Consider the following 24,639-nt stretch of genomic DNA (forward strand, 5'->3'; position numbering starts at 1 on the left):
TTCAGTCTCAACTGACTGCAGGTATCCCCACCCTTATAAACAATACAGCTGCATAACGACCCAAACCAATGATCAGTTTCATATGCAAATTGCTGTGACCATTAACTAGAGTTACAATGGCCATGTGTACTATTCACAGAGGGTTGGGGAAGAGTTGCAGTCACGGCATTGTAAGATGGTGACAGATGCACTCTTAGCCCCCCCCTCGGTTTAGGGATGGTCGTTGCCGCTTCACATACTAGATGGCCTCTTCGACTCCCCATTCAAACCTGTGTTGATTATAAGGGTGGGGATACCTGCAGTCAGTTGAGACTGAAGAGGTCACTTAGATGAGTGATGAAACGCCTCTCTCAGTAACGTCGTGTCCAGATGAACTGATTCAACCTTCTTTGATTTTCCTACCTGGATTATCGAGCGTGCATAAAAACAGTCGGTTAACGTCACCGTTTGTTTCCGAACCTGTGCCTCTTAACAGTCAAGTGTATACAGGTTTTAACTCCAACCAAACACTTCATCTGATTTCACCGATTAACAGCGCCCTCTCTGGATGGAAGAGGGCTAATCGGCGACATCGGTTTGGGAGCAGGGATTGGTCGGAATGTGTACGCCTGGCTCTTGGCAGCATATGATAGGACGCCACCAATCTAGATTACAGGTCATTACACTTAAATGTACAGGGTTGTCTTTGTGTGTATTATGAGGCCAGTTTCTCCAGCAGGATTTCTACGCCTTTGTTGTTGCTCATACTGCGAAGCTCAGGCATAATGGACGTCAGAGCTGCCCTCACCTCCGCCACCACAGTCTGGTCGGCACTGTTAAGAAGACTGTGAGCGCACACACACACACATACACACACACACACACACACACACACACACACACACACACACGTAAGTGCAAATGCATTGACATAACAGCATCCAAACAATTAAGAACACGATGTGTGGGTGTCCGGGTGGCGTGGCAGTCTATTCCGTTGCCTACCAACACGGGGACCGCCAGTTCGAATCCCCGTGTTACCTCCGGCTTGGTCGGGCATCCCAACAGACACATCTGAATGTGTCTACGGGTGAGAAGCCGGATGTGGGTATGTGTCGTGGTCGCTGCACTAGCGCCTCCTCTGGTGGGTTGGGGCACTGGGGGGAATAGCGTGATCCACCCATGCGCTACATTCCCCTGGTGAAACTCCTCACTGTCAGGTGAAAAGAAGCGGCTGGCGACTCCACATGGATCGGAGGAGGCATATGGCCGTCTGCAGCCCTCCCCGGATCTGAAGATCGGGGGGGGAGCAGCGACCAGGACGGCTCGGAAGAGTGGGGTAATTGGCCGGATGAAATTGGGGGGGGGGGGGGGGGGCATAAACTGAACACTGTGTGTGCGCGCGCGCGTGTGTGATGACCAGACGATGGCGCTGTGTACTTACTTGCATAGCACCATAGCTCCTCTGTTGACCTTGACCCAGGTCTTGAGTTTGTCCATCCCTACATTGTCGACCAGTGTCCTGGCAAAACACCCTGAGAGAGAGAAATAATAACGTGGATACAAGTACAGCTTTACTCGTACTTCGGTGAAGACACTCCATCAGAAACGGAAACCATCCCTGAATGTGAATTCTGAACGTTTCTCCGTGAGTGTTTGGGTGCGTCGGTGGTTTCGTTCGTGTACGTGTGTGTCTACCTACCTTCCTTGCCAGCCTCCGTCAGCACCAAGTCCTGATCAATGAGCCATCTGAGGACCAAGTGGCCAGCTGGATGCTCCGCCATGTGGAGCTATGGAGAAAACACTTTGGATAAGAATGATTGTGTGTATCTGTCGAACAACTAGGATCAGAACAAAACAGTTTGAATTTAAGTAACAATTTTACACCATCACTTCTTCATACTCTTCTCAATTTGGTTGATCATGTGGTCACTGCAGGCCCGAGCATGCAGAGCTCAGACTTCGGGAGGCTGGTGAGGGTTTGGATGACAGGATGTTGCCTCAGAAATGGGTTCAACCATTCAGATATGCCGTTACATTTGAGAACGCCATCTTCCTCGAGTCACTCAGCCAATGTGCATCAACGGAAGTCGCCTCCATTCCGGTCTTCAGTCACCCCGAGCCCGACGGGCCCTGACATAAGAGGATTTATGATACGTGGCGTAGGGTTGGGTCAGACCTTGGGCTACAAATAATTAGCTCGTTATTGATTTTTATTTGTTTTTGTTTTTTTTCCCCCATCCTCACTCTCATACTGGCTTCTGTACAGTCTTCATCTCTATATTATCTGTCGTTTCAGAACATATTCATCCCAGGGATTCCAGGTAGCGTAGCGGTCTCTTCCGTTGCCTACCAACACAGGCATTGGCGGTCTGATCCCTGTGTTACCTCCGGCTTGGTCGGGCGTCCCTACAGACACAATTGGCCATGTCTGTGGGTGGGAAGCCGATGTGGGTATGTGTCTTGGTCGCTATACTAACGCCTCCTCTGGTCGCTCAGGGTGGCTGTTCGGGGGGGGGGGGATAGCGTGATCCTCCCACGTGCTACGTCCCCCTGGTGAAACTCTTCACTGTCAATTGAAAAGAAGCGGCTGGTGACTCCACATGTATCGGAGGAGGCGTGTGGTAGCCTGCAGCCTTCCCCGGATCAACAGAGGGGGTGGAGCAGCGACCGGGACGGCTCACAAAAGAGGCTAACTGGCCAGGTACAATTGGGGAGAAAATAATTTTTTTTTAAAAACCTGGGCCTTGACTGATCCGGTATGGTTTTGTCATTCCGCATAATGATTTGGCAAAATGTGATGTCGGACGCCCTACCTGACACAACCGCTAACCCTATGGACGGGGGCAGAGGTAAAGCTCTGGATGCCGTCCCAGTATTCATGGACTTGAGCCCATGCCTGTCACCTGGAACCAGGGAAACGACTTCTGTGGCTTTATTTATTCATCTAGCCATCACAGTTTGGCCCTAGTCAAAGTTATTCCGATCCTTACGCTCGCCCATTTTTCCTGCTTCCAACACATCAACGCCAAGAATTGAGTGTTCACTTCCTGCCCCTGACAGGTGCCACTGCAACCAGATAATCAATGTTATTCACTTACCTGTCAGTGGTTTTAATGTTTTGGCTGATCAGTGTATGGACACCTTGCATAAAACCTGCACTACCCTGTAAACAAGGCTCAGCATTTTCGGTTTTTACTGATTTTTCCCCGAAAAATACCCAGATTTTTAAACTGATTTTCAACCGGATTTTATGTTTCCACGGATCCAAAAGTTGTTCCTGTTCGTGTGAGGTTATGTAACAGTGTCCTCTTTTGGTAAAATTTGGCACGCTGGATGGCTTTGAAAAATAAAAACTCGAAACGCTGAGCCTTGCCTGTAAATAACTTCTTCAAATTCTCCTTTGTGCTGCACTGCCATAAGATGCTCTGTATACGACAGTGGGTTGTTCTGGAATTAAATCTCTGGACTCTGGCCGATGGTCTGATCGGTTTTTATTATATTAACAATTTATGTAATTTCCTTTGATATTACCACAGACAGACCCAATATAAATGACAACGAAATGAGCTTTCATGAGAAAAGAAACTAACAAGAACATTCTAACAAACAAGGAAAATACTGCAGATCTAACTATATTAACCATATAGTCAACAAGGCTGGATGAGAAAACACACACATACACACACCTACCTGACCATCAGTCCCTCCGGGTACTAAGTCCTGGTTGGCTAGCTGAGCCACAGCCGTCATCGCCGGTTTCAGGTCCCCGGACGCCGACATAAGAATGTCACTAATGGTAATGCTGGAGGCCTTGTCCATCACCATGGTTGAAGCGTTCTCACAGAGATACTCCAAAAGTGGAGGAGACACCACTTCCAGCAGCTCCCTCCGACGAGTCAACATGTCTTTTTTACTGAGGGTGCAAAAAACAAACTCGGATTTTAAAGGCGTCTATCTGATCCTCAATCGCTCCCTTACAAAAAGGAAAAACCAAGTTGTGTTAGGCGTGGCTAAGTTGTAGGGTAGCTAAGTGTCAAGCCTTGGGAATGCAAACCACACACACACCAACACACAAACGATTTAGACTGACTGACATACCTGTGAGCATTACTGTCTCCCTGCTCCAGCACCTTGATGATCTCGGGCAGCAGGTGGGCGGGGTCTCTGGGGCTCAGCAGGTAACACAGAACCTTCTTACCATACTTGTTATTGATCAGCTCATCGAGAGACGATAAGAGCTCCTACGCAGAGAAAGGGAGAGAAGGATGAGTGAATAAGAGAGATGGCAGCAGTAAGGAAAATTCCTAGCTGTGTATCTCCCCAATTGAACCGATCAACCTGTCCGATTACCCCGCTCTTCTGAGCCGTCCCGGTCGCTGCTCCGCCCCCTCTGCCGATCCGGGGAGGGCTGCAGACTACCACGTGCCTCCTCCAATACATGCGGAGTCACAGGCCGCTTTTTTCACCTGACAATGAGGAGTTTCATCAGGGGGACGTAGCGCGCTGTGGTAGGATCACGCTATTCCCCCCGGTTCCCCCTCCCCACTGAACAGGTGCCCTGACTGACCAGAGGAGGCGCTAGTGCAGCGACGAGGACACATACCCACATCCGGCTTCCCACCTGCAGACACGGCCAATTGTGTCTGGGACGCCCGACCAAACTTGAGGTAACACGGGGATTCGAACCAGCGATCCTCGTGTTGGTAGGCAACGGAATGGACCGCCACATTACCCAGACGCCTTGATCATACATGCTGATGCTGTTAATGCCATGATGGGTCAGTGACACCAGTACAGACTGCAAGAACTAATATAAATAAACAGATTAATCTATATATCATATATAGAGATGTATAGCTGTAATGTGTTGTAAGTGCAAAGAAACTGGGCTTTTTATCTGTGTTTTAAAGAAATTTGGTGACATGAAACATCAACAGGGTCAATAAAAATGTAAACGAGGTTTAAGAGATATCAGGTCATTTCAAACCATGTAAACCCTTTAACTAAAATGCCACCTCTAACCGATTCCTGGCAATACTTGTGTTATCGGTTTCACTGTAAACGTACTCACAGTAAGTTAACTTGGATTGGAGTGTCAGCCTAATGACAAGAATATTAATTTATATTTATTCATAAACCACAATTCTGATCTTAACTCACATCATTACCCCAGACTTACTGATAGCACGGCCTGTTTGACAAGCCTGGTGTCATCCACACAGTCAAATATCGACAGGAGGACGAGGTGAGCATACTCCCCCTGTGGAGAACAATCAATCAATCAATCAACCAACCAATCAATGAGTCAGCCAGTTAATTGTCTGACAAGAGGATAAATCCACGAGTTAATAATTTATAATATCTACAGTGAATTCTACTTGTCGGCTCACAAAACTATGACAGCGGACCACTTTGAATATACTTGCCCCTCAACCTAGTGGTAAAAAAAATTAGTTTTAATGCCCACAGCACAACCAACTAGCCAGTGAGATATATCACTGTAGAACTAAATGAAAAAGTCAATTAATTAATACATGAATCCCGATTGAGTCTTCTCTCCTCATTTATTATACTAGCAGAAGTACCCGGCGTTGCCCGGTGAAAATGTTCTCACCAAAACAACCAACATGATCTGATCCTTACGATACAATCGATGATGAAATATAGGATAATTTATAACATGATACATGTGATAAACAAATGTCGAATAAACAAATCTTATTAACGAAAATGATCAAATGTCATAATTTTCAATCCATTCGTCAAGCTTCTTTGCCAATGTGTGTATTAATCGCTCAGCGCTCAAGTGCCTCAGGGTAAACCACGCTGCGTGCCTTCAGGCTAGCATTGACAATGTTAGGTGTAGTGCCTCCATTGACCACTGGAAGGATTTGCCGGAAGTCTCCACAAAGCATCGTTGGAATGCCTCTTTAGCAAATAAATCAAATCTTTCACTTGACTTTTGCAATATTTTTCAAACTGTGCAATCCTTGGAAAGTGCTGATTCTAAAGATACCTTTCTTTTTGTTCTACAAAGAGTATTTCTGGAGCTTTAAGCGAACATACAAACATACACTCTTGCTTTATATATATGGAAGATATGGTCGACCACACTGGAAACCTACCATGGCAAACTTTAATATGTAAGTCTTCATAGTTTTGATGATGACTTTTCTGTCCTGAAACATAGGGGGAAATTTAGTTAATAACAATAATATAAATAACGTTAAAATGTCCCTTTTTCCATACATTATTTCAAAAAATAAAATTTCAAGTCGTTTACATACACCAAGAAAAAAATCAGAAACAATGAACATATCAAATATAAACACAACACAGAATAATAACAATATAACAAAATAACACAAAAAACAGCAAAAATTAGTTAACTAAGAAATGGACGACTGCTGTGTGTGTGTGTGTGTGTGTGTTACCTTGGCTGTACCGTGCCAAAAACAGTGCATGGCTACGCGTGCTCCATCGTGTGTGTGCGCCATGTAGACGACTGATTCTCTGATGGATTCAATCATTTCCTGTCAAATTCACAGAAACACCAAAACAAAGTGTTGACTAACAACATCAATAACTTTAATGGACACATCATTGTTATTAAAAAAAAAAAAAAAACAAGACAAAAATGGTGTCATTTGACTCATATGTATGAAAGCATATATGGTTGTTATCAAAAGTCTACACACCCCTGTTAAAATGGCAGGCTTCTGTGATGTAAATAAATTGTCTGGGCAAAATTGACGATTCTTAACAAAGAGTAGGAATTTTCCATTTGTGGTTATTTTAAGTTGTGTACTTTTCCTTTTTTCTTCTCCAAAATATTTCTGATTGTTTTTCAATAATTATTATTAATATGTTTTATTTTTTGTGACGCACTTTGTGGTATTGTTTTCAAAAAGTGCTATATAAATAAAATTATTATTATTATTACTATATAATTATAATTAATATAACTATTCAATAATTAAAATTAATAAAGTATTTCTAAGTTTAAAGTATTTTTAAGGATTTCTGATTCTGATTCACTTTATTCTTATAGGTGGCAATGTCCAATTAAGTTAAGAAAAATCTGCCATTATATCCTCTGCATCTTGGTCAAGATTCAACTAAAACCTTTTTAGTAATACATAACAATAACAAATATATAGTTAACAAAATAAGAAACACCACAGATTGTGTTGGCAGGCACCAATCGAAGAGTTTTAGAAATCTTTGTGCACACATTCATTGTCCACAGATTGATGGATAAACTAAAAACCAAAAGATAAAAATTAAAGTTGAGTAAACATTTTAAATTCCACAGATGATGAGTGGAATATGAAGAGTCATGTTTTTTTTGAGGGGGGGGCAGTGTCAAATTAACTTCTTGACTGGAAAAGTAAAACACAAATCGATAACCATTTTCAACAAAAGACAACAAATGTCAAACTATCAAATACACTATGTGGATGTGGAGACTGGACCAAGGTAAACAAACAGCACCATATCACACAGAGCAGAGAGTTATGAGATACTTCAGTACATATGAAATTAATTTTGATGTTAGTGTTCTCCAAAATGTCTAATAAACTTTACTGCCTTTAATTTTTTTTATGTTAACTCGATAATTATAAATTATTCATTTATGAATGATTATTACAATTTACAATTTAATTGAGCAGACGCTTTTATCCAAAGGGACGTACATCCGAGAGACAATACAACACAAGCAAGGATCTAGTCAGGAGGCGACAATGCAAGTTAGTGCCAAAAAACTAGGTTCAAGTCCGATAGAACATAGTATAGGTGTCAACAGGCACAAAGGCAATGCATTCTTTATTTATTCTTATTATTGTTATTATTATATTATGAATTCAAAGGAGATATCTACACACACACACACACACACACACACACACACACACACACACACACACACACACACACACACACACACACACACACACACACACACACACATATCCAGGTTCTCACCGTTCTTGGCTTGTCTGGGGCGAAGAGGAAGAAGTCCAGGAAAACCTTGTGAACCAGTGAATGTTTAATCACTTGCTCTCTTGAAAACAACAAGCACAACAGCAAGGACAGGGTTACAACTATGTAGGTTTGCACATAACAACACAAAAATTCAGATACTATGTACACATGAATTGACCTACACAGGTGAAATAATAAGTGATAAAGTGCAATGGTGCCGAGTTCTCTTTCTCTAAATACAAACTGACCAAAAACTGTTTACTTAAAGTAATCAAATAGTGGGAAAACCCCACATGCTCAACCCTCCAGTACACATGTTCACTTATACATGCTTGGAACATGAACACAATTCTGATTTCCTTTGCTCATGTAAAACTCTTACTTCTGTGCCATTGGTACGAGAATCTGTTTCATTTCGTCTATAATGGAGTTCAGCTTGTCCGGGTTCGCCTCCAGAACCTTCTCTATGGTGGGGCACACCGCTGACTGGAAACAAAACAAAAGTTAGATATTTACATTTTATTGCCACAAACCAGCTTGTTTAGCAAGGGAACACAAGCTTAACACCAGAATGACCGGGATTTCACTCCTGCCTAAAATGACCATGGGCGGCCGAAATGTGCATATATATATATACACACACATGTAAATATATATATATATATAAATAAAAAAAATATATATATACCAAATATAAATTATATATATATACCAAATATAAATTATATATATATATATGTACCCAAATATAAATAAAATATATAAATACCCAAATATGAATTATATATATATATATATATATATATATATATACCCATACATAAATAAATACCCAATTGAGATATTAATGCATTGCACATGTTAGTATGTCTGTTAAGAAACTGACACCAAAAATTGACGTTTTAACAACTTTAAAACTATTTTTCAAACAATTTAAAATGGCCGCTGTCCAACGCCTGTAAATACTGCAACGCCTCGGTGGTAGTTATGGTGCATCTGTAACCGCGTCTGTAACCAGACATGTTGGAAATAATCAAATATCAAGTTTAGACTATTTCTCTGTACTGGAGAACGCTGTGTTTCTAGGACACAGCAATGAACTTCACGAAGGAAATGACGCGACCAACACACGTCATAAATACTGACATGACGCGCACGATCATGCGCAAATTATGTGTGGTCATTTTGACCGCTCATGGTTGTTTTAGGTAGATCTTATCGTAACTTCTTTTAGTTCGATTGATCTAAAACTCGTTTTAATGCAAATATATGCAATTTTAGGAGACTTCAGGGAGCGGCAGCTCTGTATCTTTTTTTCCCCCACAAAGTTATTGAACTTCAAAAATTCAAAATGGTCATAATGACCGCCTTGGTTATTCTAGTGTTAAATTAAACTAGTCATTTTGAACTTTTTCATATATATATACTATATATATAAGTTATCCTCCATATATTGATCCTAAATATATTAGTACTGTACACTGTGGCAATAAGTAGAAGTACATTGTAGAAGTAAATGCGTCTGTGTATACACAATATTATGCTCAAAAAACTGTGAGAGGGATTTTTGATTAAAATTAAGAAATTCTGGATCCACTTCTCCTTGTAAATGTCTTAAATTGCATGATAATGAGTATGTGTGTGTGTGTGTGTGTGTGTGTGTGTGGACCTTGCAGACGATGAACATGTTCCCGTACAGCTCCTCAGCCAGCATATTCCTCTGGGCCAGCACGGCTTTGTCATTGTAGGCATACTCTATCAGGAAGGAGGCCGCAGCGTGACGAAGCATCTGACGCACATTTCCTTTGAACGACTGAATCACAGACGCCACCATCTCCTTATTACTGTGAACCACACACACACACACACACACACACACACAAAGAAACAAGAAAGGTGAGCAGTGTAAAGTGCAGTTATGTGTATAGTTTGTAATGTGTTGTTGTTTATCTGTTATTAACCATTTGGCTACATGATGCTAAATGTCTTTACTTGTTATAATCAAGCTTCTCTGAACAGAGGGGTTAACTGTCCCTGATGCTACAAAGACAAACTGGCCAAAAATTGTAGCACAACTGTTTGAATTACTAAGTACAACTGGGGAGAAAAGGGGGGGGGGGCTTGATTTGGTTTTATGTAAAGGGATAGCTGTTTCTGATCTGACTGTCTCGCCAACCACATCTGCTGTGTCAGACCATGTTCTCATTAGGTTTGAAGCATTGGACCGAAAGAATGTTTCGGCTGAAGAACGTTCAGCTGTTTGATGCTCGCCATCCTTCGCCAAAGTCAAAACAACCGAAATCGCTAAAAGACGAAAGAACGAATGAAACAATGCGCTCCGGTTCCCCCAAGGCATGTGTGGCCAACTGAATGGAATGACGCCATTTCTAAAGTGGCAGCTCATGTCTCTAGCATTATGGATTCCACAACTGAAAACTGCTGCGACGCTGCCTCATACTTTTATGTCTAAAACTTTGGGGGAAAAAAAACCCCCAACTGACTGTACAAAACGAGCTACCGCCGTGTTGTTTAAATGGGCAGGAAGGACAGAAGATCCATGAATAAAGCCTCCTATGGACTGCGCGATTTTAGCAGTTTATTGCAAGCCGCACTGTGTAATATGGATGTAATGGACTTGGGTACGGCATCAAGTTTGATGTGTGTAGACTGCACGATGATAACACCTACTTATCACAGGCTACGACGCAAGTCCATAAAAACCTCATCAGCGTGGGTGCCGCATCGGCGCACGTATCAAGCTACGCCGCCGGCAGAGCAACATGACACCAAGCAGGAATCGAGTCCTTTCAATAGTCGCCGCAGCTCGTTTTGTTGGCTCCTCCTAGCTCGTTCTGTTGAATCCATCGCATGTGGGCCACAGATGCTAACAGTCTGTTTGTTTGTGTTTAGTGCCAGCAAAGATTCTGCACGCTGCACCTCTACTGGTTGGTTAGTAGACGTCACTGTTGTAGTACTCGAGTCCGAATCAAGTCCTGATTTTCAGGACTCGTGACTCGACTTGGACTTGAGCACGGATGACTCGGACACCGGGGACTCGAGACTCGACTCGGACTCGAGGTTTAGTGACTCGACTACGACACTGGTGTGTGTGCACATGCTTGCGAGTGCATTTGTTTGGCTACTGTGTCACAAAGTAAAGAAACTCCCTTTGAAGTGGTGACAGCTGTGTCATTTGGTTTCATGTCGACCTTTTTTATTCGTACGTCAGCTTTTTTATGGTGCCAGAGTGGAGCACTGGAGCCCATCTTGGAACTCGACTCAGACTCAACCTTGATGACTCGGACTCGGACTCAGGTAATGGGGACTTGACTCGGACTCGACTCGGGACTCTTCTTTGGGGACTCGGACTTGGACTCAGACTCGAACACTGGGGACTCGAGACTCGACTCGGACTGGAGGTTTAGTGACTCGACTGCAATACTGGTAGACGTTAGGTCGTAGCAGCAGTCACACTGTGAGATGGTCATCCTACATTTCTGACGCTGTCAAGACTTTTGTCCCAGGTTATCTTCGGTCACAAGACTGTAATAATGGCCGTCTTTGAACCTGCCTCACAGTGCGACGTAGCACCACCATTTTGGAGGAACGACCAAAGATATCGCCACGTTTAGTCATCTTTCGTCAGAGACAACCCAAATCGCACAGTCTGTAGGAAGCTTAAGTTGTGTGAAATGTTGAGAGGTAGTGATTTATTCTTCGACTGGTTGCACACTAAACTACTGCCCAGGGGTTTTGTGTCAATGTGTCCGGGGTTTCCCACTCCATCTCCATCTAACGGATAGGATGAAATGATGTTATGCTGAAGCTATGAGACGGGGAAATGCACAGCAGGGTGGTCAGGAGACAGGAAGCTCTTTGCATGTTCCACAGCAGCACATTCAGCAACCGTTCCCTCCACCGCCTCCATCTTCCTCATCCCCAAGCGTGCCCACAAACGCGGGAGGGGATATTGCAGAAGCGCTCCCAGATTCAACAAGTGGTAGAGCAACACTGCCATCTGCTGGACAACAACCAACAGCAGGTGCAGATAAAGCTCCACTGACAAGTTGACTGAGAAGCCGAACAAAACCACAGATGAGGATGCTCCATTCAGAGCTCCAAAGAAACTATAGGTGAAGTACCAGTCATTAGGACATTAGACAGATGTTGAATGATGCAACTAACCCAGTTAACACACCTGATGAATTTCACCACTAGCTTTGGCAAACAGCAGTGTTATGTAATAATACATTGCCTGGGGATATGAAAGGGGTATTGAGAGAGTACTTGGTGCCGGCTTGACATTTGCAGAGGAGTTTAATTGTATTCTGCATTGACTCACCCATACATGAGAAGTTTCTTCACGGCATGTCGACCATACTGCGATTTACTCAGTCCTATAATGTCATCTGCAGTGAGGTTGCATAGGAAAAAAAGTGAAGGAAAAAAATGTTAATAATACAAAAAAAAAAAAAACAATGAAAAACAATATTCTGGTTATGTATATTGATTTAAAGTTTTTAGCCACTGTCTGTAATATTTCTGCATTAATAAATTCTACTACTGCTGCTACTACTACTACTACTACTACTACTACTACTACTACTACTACTACTACATTCGGCTGCTCCCGTTAGAGGTCGCCACAGTGGACCACCCGTTTCCATCTCTTTCTGTCCTCTGCATCTTCCTCTGTCACACCAGCCACCTGCATGTCCTCCCTCACCACATCCATAAACCTCCTCTTTGGCCTTCCTCTTTCCCTCTTCCCTGGCAGCTCCATATTCAGCATCCTTCTCCACACATGTCCACACCATCTCAATTTTGCCTCTCTTGCTTTGTCTCCAAACCGTCCAACCTGAGCTGTCCCTCTAATATACTCGTTCCTAATCCTGTCCTTCTTCATCACTCCCAATGAAAATCTTATCATCTTCAACTCTGCCACTGTCTCCAAACCATATAACATAGCTGGTCTCACAACCATCTTGTAAACCTTCCCTTTAACTCTTGCTGGTTCCCTTCTGTCACAAATCACTCCTGACACTCTTCTCCACCCACTCCACCCTGCCTGCACTCTCTTCTTCACCTCTCTTCTGCACTGCCCGTTACTTTGGACAGTTGACCCCAAGTATTTAAAGTCATATTCCTTTGTCACCTCTACTCCTTACATCCTCACCATTCCACTGTCCTTCCTCTCATTCATGCATAGGTATTCCATCTTGCTCCTACTGACTTTCATTCCTCTTCTCTCCAGTGCATACCTCCACCTCTCCAGGCTCCCCTCCACCTGCACCCTACTCTTGCTACAGATCACAATGTCATCCGCAAACATCATAGTTCACGGAGACTCCTGCCTGATCTCGTCCGTCAACCTGTCCATCACCATTGCAAACCAGAAAGGGCTCAGAGCCGATCCTTGATGTAATCCCACCTCCACCTTGAACCCATCTGTCATTCCAACCGCACACCTCACCACTGTCACACTTCCCTCATACATATCCTGCACCACTCCGACATACTTCTCTGCCACTCCCAACTTCCTCATACAATACCACACCTCCTCTCTCGGCACCCTGTCATATGCTTTCTCTAAATCCACAAAGACACAATGTAACTCCTTCTGGCCTTCTCTATACTTCTCCATGAACGTTCTCAAAGCAAACATCACATCTGTGGTGCTCTTTCATGGCATGAAACCATACTGCTGCTCGCTAGTCGTCACCTCTCCTCTTAACCTAGCTTCCACTACTCTTTCCCATATCTCCATGCTGTGGCTGATCAACTTTATCCCTCTGTAGTTACTACAGTTCTGCACATCATCCTCAATCATCATCATCAATACTGCACAGTATTGATTAAAAAAATTCCGTAAAAGAACTTTGACCAGACAAAAGAAAACATCGTGATAAACTATAAATCATTTTTTATTGATTATTCATTTAATCTTTATTTCATCAGGAAGATCCCATTGAGACAAGGAGTCTCATTTTCAAGAGTCCTGACCAATTAGCAGTCTTGGTAAGACTGTTTCAATTCAATCAAGCAAATCCACTGCAGCTGATGAAGTAAACAACAGCAGTTTTCCCTTTATAATAAATAATTATGCATCCCTAACTTACAGACAGATGAACGAGCATTCAGGCTGACAAGACAGCTGTAGACAGATGGACATTTAAACAGCGATAAGATGTGAAGATTTAAACAGGGAGAAACCCCAGTATTATCCAGAGATGAGATGGAAAACATGACTAGAAAATACACAACACATAATTTGACTAATCAAAACTGGGCAACCACACAGGGACAGGCAGACAGGTAGATCTTAGGCATAATAAAAAAGGAGAACAAAAAGGGGAGGGGGGAAAAAGAGGAAGGGATGAACGGAACGGGTCTCAAACCTTTCAGTTCGTTAAACACGACTTGTCTCTGTTCATGGTCTCCAAACTGGATGAAGCACTGCAGCACCCGTGCAGCATCGTGGGCGTACGCCATCTGACAACAGGAGAACCAGGTTCAGCTGAGTTAGACTGTCGGGGACACGGTTTTCACAACAGTGTCTTAGCCCTGTTTTTCCACTGATGCACCCATCGGGCCTCGTGTTTTACCTGTCAGACTCACGGTTCTTTGAATCTGAACCCATCACGATAAATCAGGGCGAGGCCGCCTCCACTGCTCGAAGACCGAGGTTTGCATATGTAAACAAACCACCCGGGTGGAGTTGCTGAATTTTGTGTGAGACATAAGTAATCCAGTTTGTGCTCTGTGATGGAGTCCATCCATCCATCCATTTTCCAAGCCACTTATCCTAATGAAGTCCACAAGGATGCTAGAGCCTGTTCCCTGCAGTCATTGGGTGGAAGGCGGGGGAAACACCCTGGACAAGCCACCAGTCCATCGCAGGGCAGACACATTCACACCTAGGGACAATTTAGCAAGTCTGATTCACCTGACCTACATGTCTTTGGACTGTGGGAGGAAACCAGAGCAAACCCACGCCGACACGGGGAGAAAAGGCCAACTCCACACAGAGGACGACCTGGGATGACCCCCAAGGTTGGACAACCCCAGGGTTCGAACCCAGGACCTTCTTGCTGTGAGGCAACAGTGCTAACCACTGGGCGGGCCACCGCGCCGCCCCTGTGATGCTTTGTTGGTGATAGATCAGATATTGTAGAGGACAAACTTATGAGAGGTGGCGAGCATATAAACAGCTGATTTAACTAGCCAAGTTAGCGCACTGTTGTCTACATGCTGGTCACACTGTAATATGTTGTATGGATGAGAGTCCCGGTTCCTAATAACAGTCTGTATGGGGAAAACTCCAGGTGAGATGGTTAATGACAGATGAGGTCGGGGGGGGGGAGCTAGCAGGCAGTAGTACTGTACTGTGGGGTGCCACTGTAGGCGGAAACAGAGGTTCCGGGAGGGAAGTGTGGGATGTAAACAGTCAGTCACGTGCAGAAGACTGTGCGGCACGCTGCAGGTTGGCCACTAGCATTCGGCTACCTAGCCTGTTCAGGTGTACTCCATCAGTTCTGAGGAGGGAATAAAACGATCCCCAAACAGATTACAATTGTCAATAAAGCCTATATTGTGAGCTCTGCAGGCAGAGATGAGCTGCGTGTGCAGGCTGAGGATTCTGCTAAAATGTCCTGCTCCGTGGGCCAGTGTTGGTATAAGACCTGACACAAAAACAGACTTTCCACAAGTACTTAAAAAGCTGAAAAGGTCATTAAAATCCCTTTTGGTTAATTCAGACTGCTGATGAGCTGCATCGTTTGTCCCACATGGACGATCACTCGACTGGTGGAGGACGGTAGTGAGCGCAGCAGCCCCGGGATCTTATCCAGGATATCGTGGACTGTGGCTCCAGGGAAACAGTGTGTGGCTGCATTGAGAAAACGGATGTTCCTGATCATGGAATTCCCAACTATCAATGTGGCTGGGGGAGAAAAGGGAACGAGGAGATGTCGGCTATGGGTTCTCGTGGCAGGAGAGTACACAATCCACACTGTGTTGAAATTGTCGACTGGGAATACGGTGTCCGAGCAAGCAAGTGTTGTGATGAGGCAGCGACATCATCTCTGAGAACGGATTTCCCTGCCGGCTCAGGGCAAGGAAGACTTTGAGAGCATCTAATCACGGCCTCTTTCAAGATTTTATGACGGGAAGAGGAGGTCACCACCCGGGATGAAGGCTGCTGTCTTGGCTTCACAGCGGGATGGCAAGCCACCTGAACACTGCTAGCCACTATCGGGGAAGCTGCAGTGTCAGCAGGCGCCATTTTCGCAGGAAGGTCCAGAGGACGCGTCAGAACCGCAGGAACCATCAGCTGGGTGGACCAGATCAGCAGTTGGAGCGGCATAGGCCAAGGGGGTTTGCAGCCCCTTCCGAGCCTCTCTTGCGACCGCGGCCCACCACTATGACCCAGGACGACTGGTGGTTAGGTGTCAAGCAGTAGGCAAGCCGTGGACAAGTGTAGGGGTCCCACAGAAGTGTGTACTGGATGGTTGCACCGAGTGAGGCAATCCGTTTGGACTGGGCAGAAGCCACATCCATGAAGCTGGTCAAAAGGGAGTCTTTCTTACGGTGTTCATCAGAAAGCCGTCGAGCATCCTCTTCAAGGTCAGCGATCTTTCTATTGACTTTCTTTCGTTAGCACACAGTCCTCACAGGACAAAGCTGGCATAATTGTTTGGTTAGCTTAGCCACAGGCTGGAAACAAGTGGATGACCCTGCAGAGAGATAACCGAGGGGAAAGCCACAAACAGTGAAAGGGAAGCTTCTCTTGCCACCCTGCGTGAAAGTGACTAAGCACTGGAGAAATGGAAATGGAGTTGTTATTTCTGCAGAAATGAGAAAAGACACCATTGCATATCAAGAGAGACTTCACATGCTGGTTACCAACTATATGTATGAACGTCAGAGACCCGTTGGGAATCAGTATCAAATGGAGTCAAAATATTAAGAAAAAGAGACTCACCGCCTTTATCTTGCCTTCAATCAGCTCCTGAAGTTCACCCATCAATTTCCTTTTCTTGTCCACACTACAGTCTTTCCTGTTGACAACCATCATCGATATTGAGTTAAAAAAAGACTTTGCCCTTTACTTGCTAGCTATAAATGGATATTTTCTTCTCTTGGTTGTGTAAGACAGGCTGGTTCGCGAGGATGGCCGAGACACGAGTTAAAAATGCTTGATATACAAAAGCCAAAGAAAAGGAAAGACGTTGTAGAAAAATAACTAGGGAGACAGACTGTGATACAAACTAATGATTCATGCAAAAGACTGAAATGAAAAAGAGCTCGTGCAATTAAGATATCCATCTCTGGGGACTAGCTTTCATCAGAATGTCCTCATCATGGAGGATTCGATGAAAACCATGTGAAGGTGTCAGAGAAATCCCCCAGATGTCTTGTGTAACTGCTCTGATGTCAGCACAGGTCCACTAAGACTGGGCACTGGGATGGCAGCTCGTTACATAAAGAGTTTTTTTTAATCCCCTCCCCCCCCTTTTCCTCCCCAATTGTACCTGGCCAATTACCCCACTCTTCCGAGCTGTCCCGGTTGCTGCTCCACCCCCTCTGCCAATCCGGGGAGGGCTGCAGACTACCAAATGCCTCCTCCGATACAATGTGGAGTCACCAGCCACTTCTTTTCACCTGACAGTGAGGAGTTTCACCAGGGGGACGTAGCGCATGGAAGGATCATGCTATTCCCAATTCCCCCTCCACCCAAGCGGGCGCCCCAACTGACCAGAGGAGGCGCTAGTGTAGCGACTAGGACACATACCCACACCCAGCTTCCCACCTGCAGACACGGCCAATTGTGTCTGTAGGGACGCCCAAACAAGCCGGAGGTAACACGGGGATTTGAACTGGCGATCCCCGTGTTGGTAGACAACGGAATAGACCGCTAAGCTAAGTAGACGCCCCGACATCAAGAGTTTTTTAAAGTACACTGTTAGTCTGATTCATACTGACTCCCTTCCAAGTCAGTTTCCACCATCTTGTCTGTGGAAGTTGGTGTAATGTTGTATGTGTACCTCCTGAGGGTCCCCCAGACATGTTTGGATTGAGAGATGATTTCAAACATGTCCTTCTTCTCTGTCTGCTGTCTATTCTTCTTCAGCTCCTTTTTCTGCTGCTTGAGCTCATCCCATTTCTGCTTCTTCGTCAATGGAGTCTCTGCAACCAATGTGAAGACATGATCTATCAGAACAGTGAGACAGATACAGGCACTCATCCCTACCTCACCATCATTCAACTTTTATTTACTACCTCACTCATAAGCCCTTAACACACACACACACACACACACACACACACACACACACACACACACACACACAAACACACAAACACACAAATACACGTACAAACAGTCAAACTAAGAATGAGTCAAACCTTTTACAGGGTTTCTGAATTCGCTTTACATGTCGTTTCAGCTGCTGTAAAGCATCATGCTCAAACTTAAAATTGGCTTTAGAAGACTGGGAAAAAACAGTAAAATGCCATTATGACCTCCCATGCAGCAAATGATAGTCATGTGCAACACCATGTAGTACATAGGTGAAGTCATAGCTCCATGAAAGAAAGAAAACTGAATCATGTGTGATTATCTGGATGCTTTATGTTTGCTTCAAAAACTGGCAACCAAGGAACACAAATAAACAGTTTCCTACCTCCTTCTCCTTCTTTTTCCACTTCTGCATATGGCCTCTTCTTGGACCCCTGCCCATCTTTGGAAAATGGGAATTTATGGTCTTTCTTGCCCCCTTTTCCAACCCTCTCCAGTTTAGTCTTCTTATCTTTGTTGTTAAAGGGTTTAAACTGTTTTTTATTGCCTGGCTTCCACCCTGGTTTTCCACCAAGTTTCGACCCAATGGAATCTATGAACAATACGGCAGAGTCAATAAAGGACAACAAAATGAACAGCATAGGATGCAATTCATTTACAATGCATCGCAGACACTGGGGTTCCCTCAAAATTCAATCAATCACAAACTGTAAAACTCTAGTTGGATATAACAGCTTTTTGTAGCAATTCGATTGGCTGCTCCCGGTAGGAGTCCCCACAGCGGATCAACCGTTTCCATTTCTTACTGTCCTCTGCATCTTCCTCTGTCACACAAGCCACCTGCATGTCCTCCCTCACCACATCCATAAACCTCCTCTTTGGCCTTCCTCTTTTCCTCTTCCCTGGCAGCTCCGTATTCAGCATCCTTCTCCCAATATACCCAGCATCTCTCCTCCACACATGTCCAAACCATCTCAATCTTGCCTCTCTTGCTTTGTCTCCAAACCGTCCAACCTGAGCTGTCCCTCTAATATACTCGTTCCTAATCCTGTCCTTCTTCACCACTCCCAATGAAAATCTTCAACTCTGCCACCTCCAGCTCCACCTCCTGTCTTGTCGTCAGTGCCACTGTCTCCAAATAATATGACATAGCTGGTCTCACAACCATCTTGTAAACCTTCACTTTAACTCTTGCTGGTACCCTTCTGTCGCGAATCACTCCTGACACTCTTTTCCATCCACTCCTACCTGCCTGCACTCTCTTCTTTGGACAGTTGACCCCAAGTATTTAAACTCATACGCCTTCTGTCACCTGTACTCCTTGCATCCTGACCATTCCACTGTCCTTCCTCTAACTCACGCATATGTATTCCATCTTGCTCCTGCTGACTTTCATTCCTCTTCTCTCCAGTTCATACCGCCACCTCTCCAGGCTCCCCTCAACCTGCACCCTACTCTCGCTACAGATCACAATGTCATCCGCAAACATCATAGTCCACGGAGACTCCTGCCTGATCTCGTCCGTCAACCTGTCCATCACCATTGCAAACAAGAAAGGGCTCAGATCTGAAAAACAATAACCTATAAAATATGTAATAGAGTTCATGAAAAATGCTAATTAGTTTCATCAGTGGAGCCATGCCAGAGTCTCCTTCAAATATACAATACATTCACATAGTCATAGTCAATAAAATCAATTAGTCCAGTACAAACAGCTTTTGAATTTGTCTTATTTAAGATTATATAATTTCCAAAAGTAAATATCAAGTCAGTCATATTTCACATGTATTATTTTTTTCTTAACCTTTTTTTTTTGTCTCAACTTTTATTATTCCAAGAGGTACAGGGCTACAGGCACTGTAGCACAGGGCAGTATTTACCAGGACGTCTTTATGTTCAAAATGATTAATTAATCTAATCAAATACTATATTTGACAATAACGGTTTGTGCTAAGGGCAGGCACTGTTTCACAAGCTAAAATAAATTGTATGAAAACTGAATACTGGCCTAAAACCTTAAACGTGTTCTCTTACCTTTTCCTTTCAGCGCAAATTTCTTTCCACCTTTTGGGGGGAAAGCCTTTTTGGGTTTATCGTCCATTCTGGTGTGGATCCCAACGTCGAGGGTTATGGGTAAAAGCAAAACACACGAACAGTCCGTCAGCAAAACACAACATGGACAAGCGCAAAAAGGGAAAGAAAATGTAAACTGTTTTTTAATTAGGAGATCTGCTGCAAAACGCAGCAAACTGTATTTTAGGTCACACTGACAATTTAATCGGCTTACTGGTTCGTTTCACAGAGCTAACTTAGTGTCTATAACTCAGCCCTATAGTATTTTACACACCATAAACATTTGGGTTTAACAACTATTACCCACTTACGTACTGGTACAGAAGGGGCGAAGAGTTCGGCCCTGATGATAACGCTAACAGCCTTGTAGAAATAGAGTTATAAACAATATTTTCAATATCTCAACTAAATTCACTTCTATAGTATACACACGTTCCTCTCTGTACTGCCCATGCGAAACGTGACACTTTACGGCAGAGGACGGCTTTGCTGTCGTAAATCGTGTCTTTTTTTTACGTTTTTTTTTAAATGACAAAGAACAAACATACAACATATTACAATAGAATACAATAAACGTAAATAAACTTAACATTGAACACAGCAAAGTACGTTCCTCTCTGTACTCTCCACGCGAAACGTGACGACACTTTACGGCAGAGGACGGCGTTGCTGTCGTAAATCGTGTCTTTTTTTTTACATTTTTTTAAATGACAAAGAACAAACATACAACATATTACAATAGAATACAATAAACGTAAATAAACTTAACATTGAACACAGCAAAGTACGTTCCTCTCTCTACTCCCCATGCGAAACGTGACACTTTACGGCAGAGGACGGCGTTGCTGTCGTAAATCGTGTCTTTTTTTACGCTTTTTTTTTAAATGACAAAGAACAAACATACAACATATTACACTAGAATACAATAAACGTAAATAAACGTAACATTGCGATTACGAGAGGTTAAGAACGTGAGGTCGGGGATAAAAATCCTTCAGAAAACGGATCACGACTTTAAAGTCGTAACGTTTCGCGCAATCCGTGAGCTTACACAAACTAAACCTACCCGGCAACCTTCAGTCGCGAATGGCAACTGAAAATGTAGCCTCTGTGTTTAGAAACAGGAGGCAGCCATGTTTGTTTACAATGCGCGGGGAGCGCGTCGTTTACAACTATCGCGCGATTAGAGTCTTGCGAACGAGATCAGCCGCCGTCTCTGTATCGTTTAGATCAGTGGTTCTCAACCTTTTTGGGGTCCTGGACCCCTGCGTATTTTTTGATCTACCCTGAGGACCCCTCCGCCTGATCTTGGGGGAGGGAGGGGTTGCAATTTGATAGAAACAGTAGAAACTGCATTTTAAATTGCATTACAGCATCTATTCAGTCGTTGGGGCAAAAATAAGAGCTTTCAGTTGTAACTTAGATATAGTTAACAAAACAGAATTCTTATGCAGTAACTTTCAGATATATCTAACAACACAGAATATGTATTCAGTAACTTTCAGATATATGTAACGACAGAATTTTTATGCAGTAACGTTTAACAATGCAAACGGGAGCGAGATCCCTTATTAAAATACAATAAATTACACTTGTGAAACAGATGTAATTAGAGAAAAAAGTCCTGTTACCCTTTATAGTTTAGGTGGATAAAGGTCTCAGTCACATTTGAGTAAAATAATCCTATTTCTATAAATGTCAAAGGGTTCTTTTTTTTAAAGATATTTTATTTTCACGGACCCCTTGCAATTACACCACGGACCACTAGGGGTCCGCGGACCCCCCCCCCCCGGTTGAGAAACACTGGTTTAGACGTCATGAAAGGCCAGCTATACAAGAGCCAGAACGAGTTATTATCCAAATGTCCACGTTTCCATTTGCTGTTTCGCACGAGAGTTCAAATATTTCCTTACAAATGTGTCTGTGTGTGTGGGGTTTTTTTTTTTTAAGAAAGCGAAGATAGCACGAAGTCCGTCAGCAAAACACGACATGGACAAGCGGAGTGAAAGAAAATGTAAACTTTTCTTCTTCTTTTTTTTAATCAAGCGATTAGAGAAAATCGCAACAAACTGTCTCTTTGGTCACGTTGACATTTGAACGGCTAACATTCATTTTCATAGAACACACTTCAGCACTTCAGTGACTCAGTCCTATTTTAATTCACACATAATAAACATTTGGTTTTAACAACGATTCCCAACTTACCTACTGGCACAGAAGGGGCTAAGAGTTCGGCTCTGGTGATGACGCCGACAGTCTTGCGGGAATATAGTTGTAAACAATATATCTCAAGTAAGCTTGCGTCTATAGCGTACACATGCTCCCCACCGGACTCGCCATGCGTAACGTGACGCTTTACGGCAGAGGCTTTGCTGTCGTAAATCGTATGCTGTCGCGACAGTGGATAGCCACTGTGAAGCAAGAGATTGCGATATAATGGTATTGAGTTATAATGGAGGACAGAAATATGGAAATATTGTACAATAGGCTGATTATTATGGCTGAACAACTTATAAACAGAGCTGGATTTGTTAATGCCAGGCCACTACTCTTGGTCTTCACGAATGAGTTAATAGATTTTAAGAAAGCACTGAAATGTGTAAAAATCAGACAAGCTTTGAATGTTTACAAAACCACACTTAAACTGATTCCTGATTTTTATCTTTTTATTTTATTATTATTATTATTTAATTGTTATTGTTGCTGTTCCCTTATTTTTTGTCAAAAAATAAAATAAAAAACATTACGGAAAGAGGAGGCTAAAACGTGAGGTCGGAAGCAAACAGCCTTCAGAAAAGAGGTTTTATATTGGCACCGTTTAACGTAATCCGGTTGCGTACGCGAACTAAAACTACAAAGATAACCACTACATATCCCGGCGTGCCCTGCAGGGGTCACGCTCCTTTTATGGTCCATGGACCATCGGAACACTTCCGGGTACCGTGACAACAGGACGCCAGCAGAGGGGGATAGAAAACCCAAGCCGTAGCTACCATGTCCAAAAGTGGCTGTGTGGTGGACAGTACTGTTAACAAGAAAAACAACCCAAATATTGGTTTTTTTGTATTGCCTAAAAGGCAGAAGGAGGGAGAAAGGCGATTGAAATGGCTCCAGGCGATCAGAAGGGAAGACAAGGATGGACAACTTTGGGATCCTGACCAGTTTGGTCTGGCGCAGGTTGGCTGTATGGAATTCCACAGTTAGCTAAACCTGTCTGAATGGGATCACATTCTTCAAACCCACGTGTATTTTTATCCATTAAAAATCACAAAATGGTCCCCCCCCCCCTGAATATTTGGTCACGTGCTCAACTTTGTTTCTCTTTCCTAGAAACAAGGGGTCACTACCCCGGTCTCCCTTACCCAGTTAAAATGCAAACATTGTTATCACATTATTATTGTCCTCCTTATTGAGTAGTATATCATGCATCATTGTATGCAGTCGTGTGTAATCCAGTAAAAAAGTACTAATTGAATAAAATGCAAACATTTGTTGAAAATGTAGCTTAGTTCCTATGTAATTGTAGATGTCGCCATCTGGCCATTGAGTGGGGTTATTAACCCATCCCCCTGTTCGATTGAAAGGACACTGGCCACCGACACTGCGAATTTTTCGCAAATATCGGTTCTTGTCCGCAGCAGCCAACGTAGCGACATAATTAGCCATTTAAACCGTGTTCAAACTTGCCGGCTTCTATCCCCCTCTAGCGCCCCCCCCGCTCTAACGTTCGAACGCGGAAGTGCAGTGGTCCATACGGCGGACTGCGTGGGACACCCAAATGTAAATAGTTGCTCATTCATCAGTGTCAGTTTAAAGTTGCGTCCTGGATATTTATATTTACCCCGATGCACTGTTATGTGCAGTCGTTTTCTTTAATAATAAAATTGTAATTGTTATTGTTGTAGCGACCGGGGGAGGCGGTTGCTCCGACTGTCAGCGGCTCCGTACTGGGGGGGGGGGGGCACAGGGGCTCATGGGACTGTTAATGCTTGAAGAGTGCTGCTTAATTTAACACCCCGTCAGAACCGAACGGAACTGACGGGAAAGGAGAGGCCAGAGGCAACCATCCTTCCAGCGGACAAACGCAGATGCACTGTCGTATTAAACCAACTATCATGAGAACGTTATGACGTCACTTGACCACATACATTCTTATGAATGAATTGATGAATGAATGAATGAATGAATGGGTGGATGGGTGGATGGGTGGATGGATAGGTGGGTGGATGGATGGATGGATGGATGGATGGATGGATGGATGGATGGATGGATGGATGGATGGATGGATGAATGAATGA

General features: G+C 43.7%; 1 protein-coding gene across 2 annotated transcripts; it reads right to left on the reverse strand.

Annotated features, from left to right (window-relative positions):
• Positions 1-361: 361 nt before the first annotated feature.
• On the reverse strand, positions 362-22,671 carry pum3 (pumilio RNA-binding family member 3). 2 transcript variants are annotated; one of them, XM_056290757.1, is made up of 18 exons: positions 22,547-22,671; positions 20,303-20,425; positions 18,654-18,860; positions 18,015-18,156; positions 16,952-17,027; positions 14,367-14,460; positions 12,311-12,377; positions 9,638-9,812; positions 8,351-8,454; positions 7,969-8,047; positions 6,417-6,515; positions 6,108-6,161; positions 5,162-5,242; positions 4,081-4,223; positions 3,673-3,895; positions 1,682-1,769; positions 1,424-1,514; positions 362-824 (listed from the first exon to the last, which is right to left on the reverse strand). In XM_056290757.1, the coding sequence occupies exons 2-18, from the start codon at positions 20,367-20,369 to the stop codon at positions 695-697; spliced, it is 1,920 nt and encodes a 639-aa protein (XP_056146732.1). In that variant the 5' UTR covers positions 20,370-20,425; positions 22,547-22,671; the 3' UTR covers positions 362-694. The 2 variants fall into 2 exon arrangements, with proteins under 2 accessions (XP_056146732.1, XP_056146733.1); XM_056290758.1 differs by having other exon boundaries at positions 20,303-20,370; positions 22,547-22,655.
• Between the last annotated feature and the right edge of the window lie 1,968 nt (positions 22,672-24,639).

This window comes from Lampris incognitus, chromosome 12 (assembly GCF_029633865.1).
Source record: "Lampris incognitus isolate fLamInc1 chromosome 12, fLamInc1.hap2, whole genome shotgun sequence".
Classification (NCBI taxonomy): domain Eukaryota; kingdom Metazoa; phylum Chordata; class Actinopteri; order Lampriformes; family Lampridae; genus Lampris; species Lampris incognitus.

Coding starts and splice junctions, on each gene's coding strand:
- pum3 (XM_056290757.1), bottom strand. CDS start 20,369: ATGGACGATAAACCCAAAAAGGCTTTCCCCCCAAAAGGTGGAAAGAAA. Junction 14,461..16,951: donor TTGAAGGCAAGATAAAGGCG/GTGAGTCTCTTT, acceptor TCCTGTTGTCAG/ATGGCGTACGCCCACGATGC. Junction 6,162..6,416: donor TTTGGCACGGTACAGCCAAG/GTAACACACACA, acceptor CCTATGTTTCAG/GACAGAAAAGTCATCATCAA.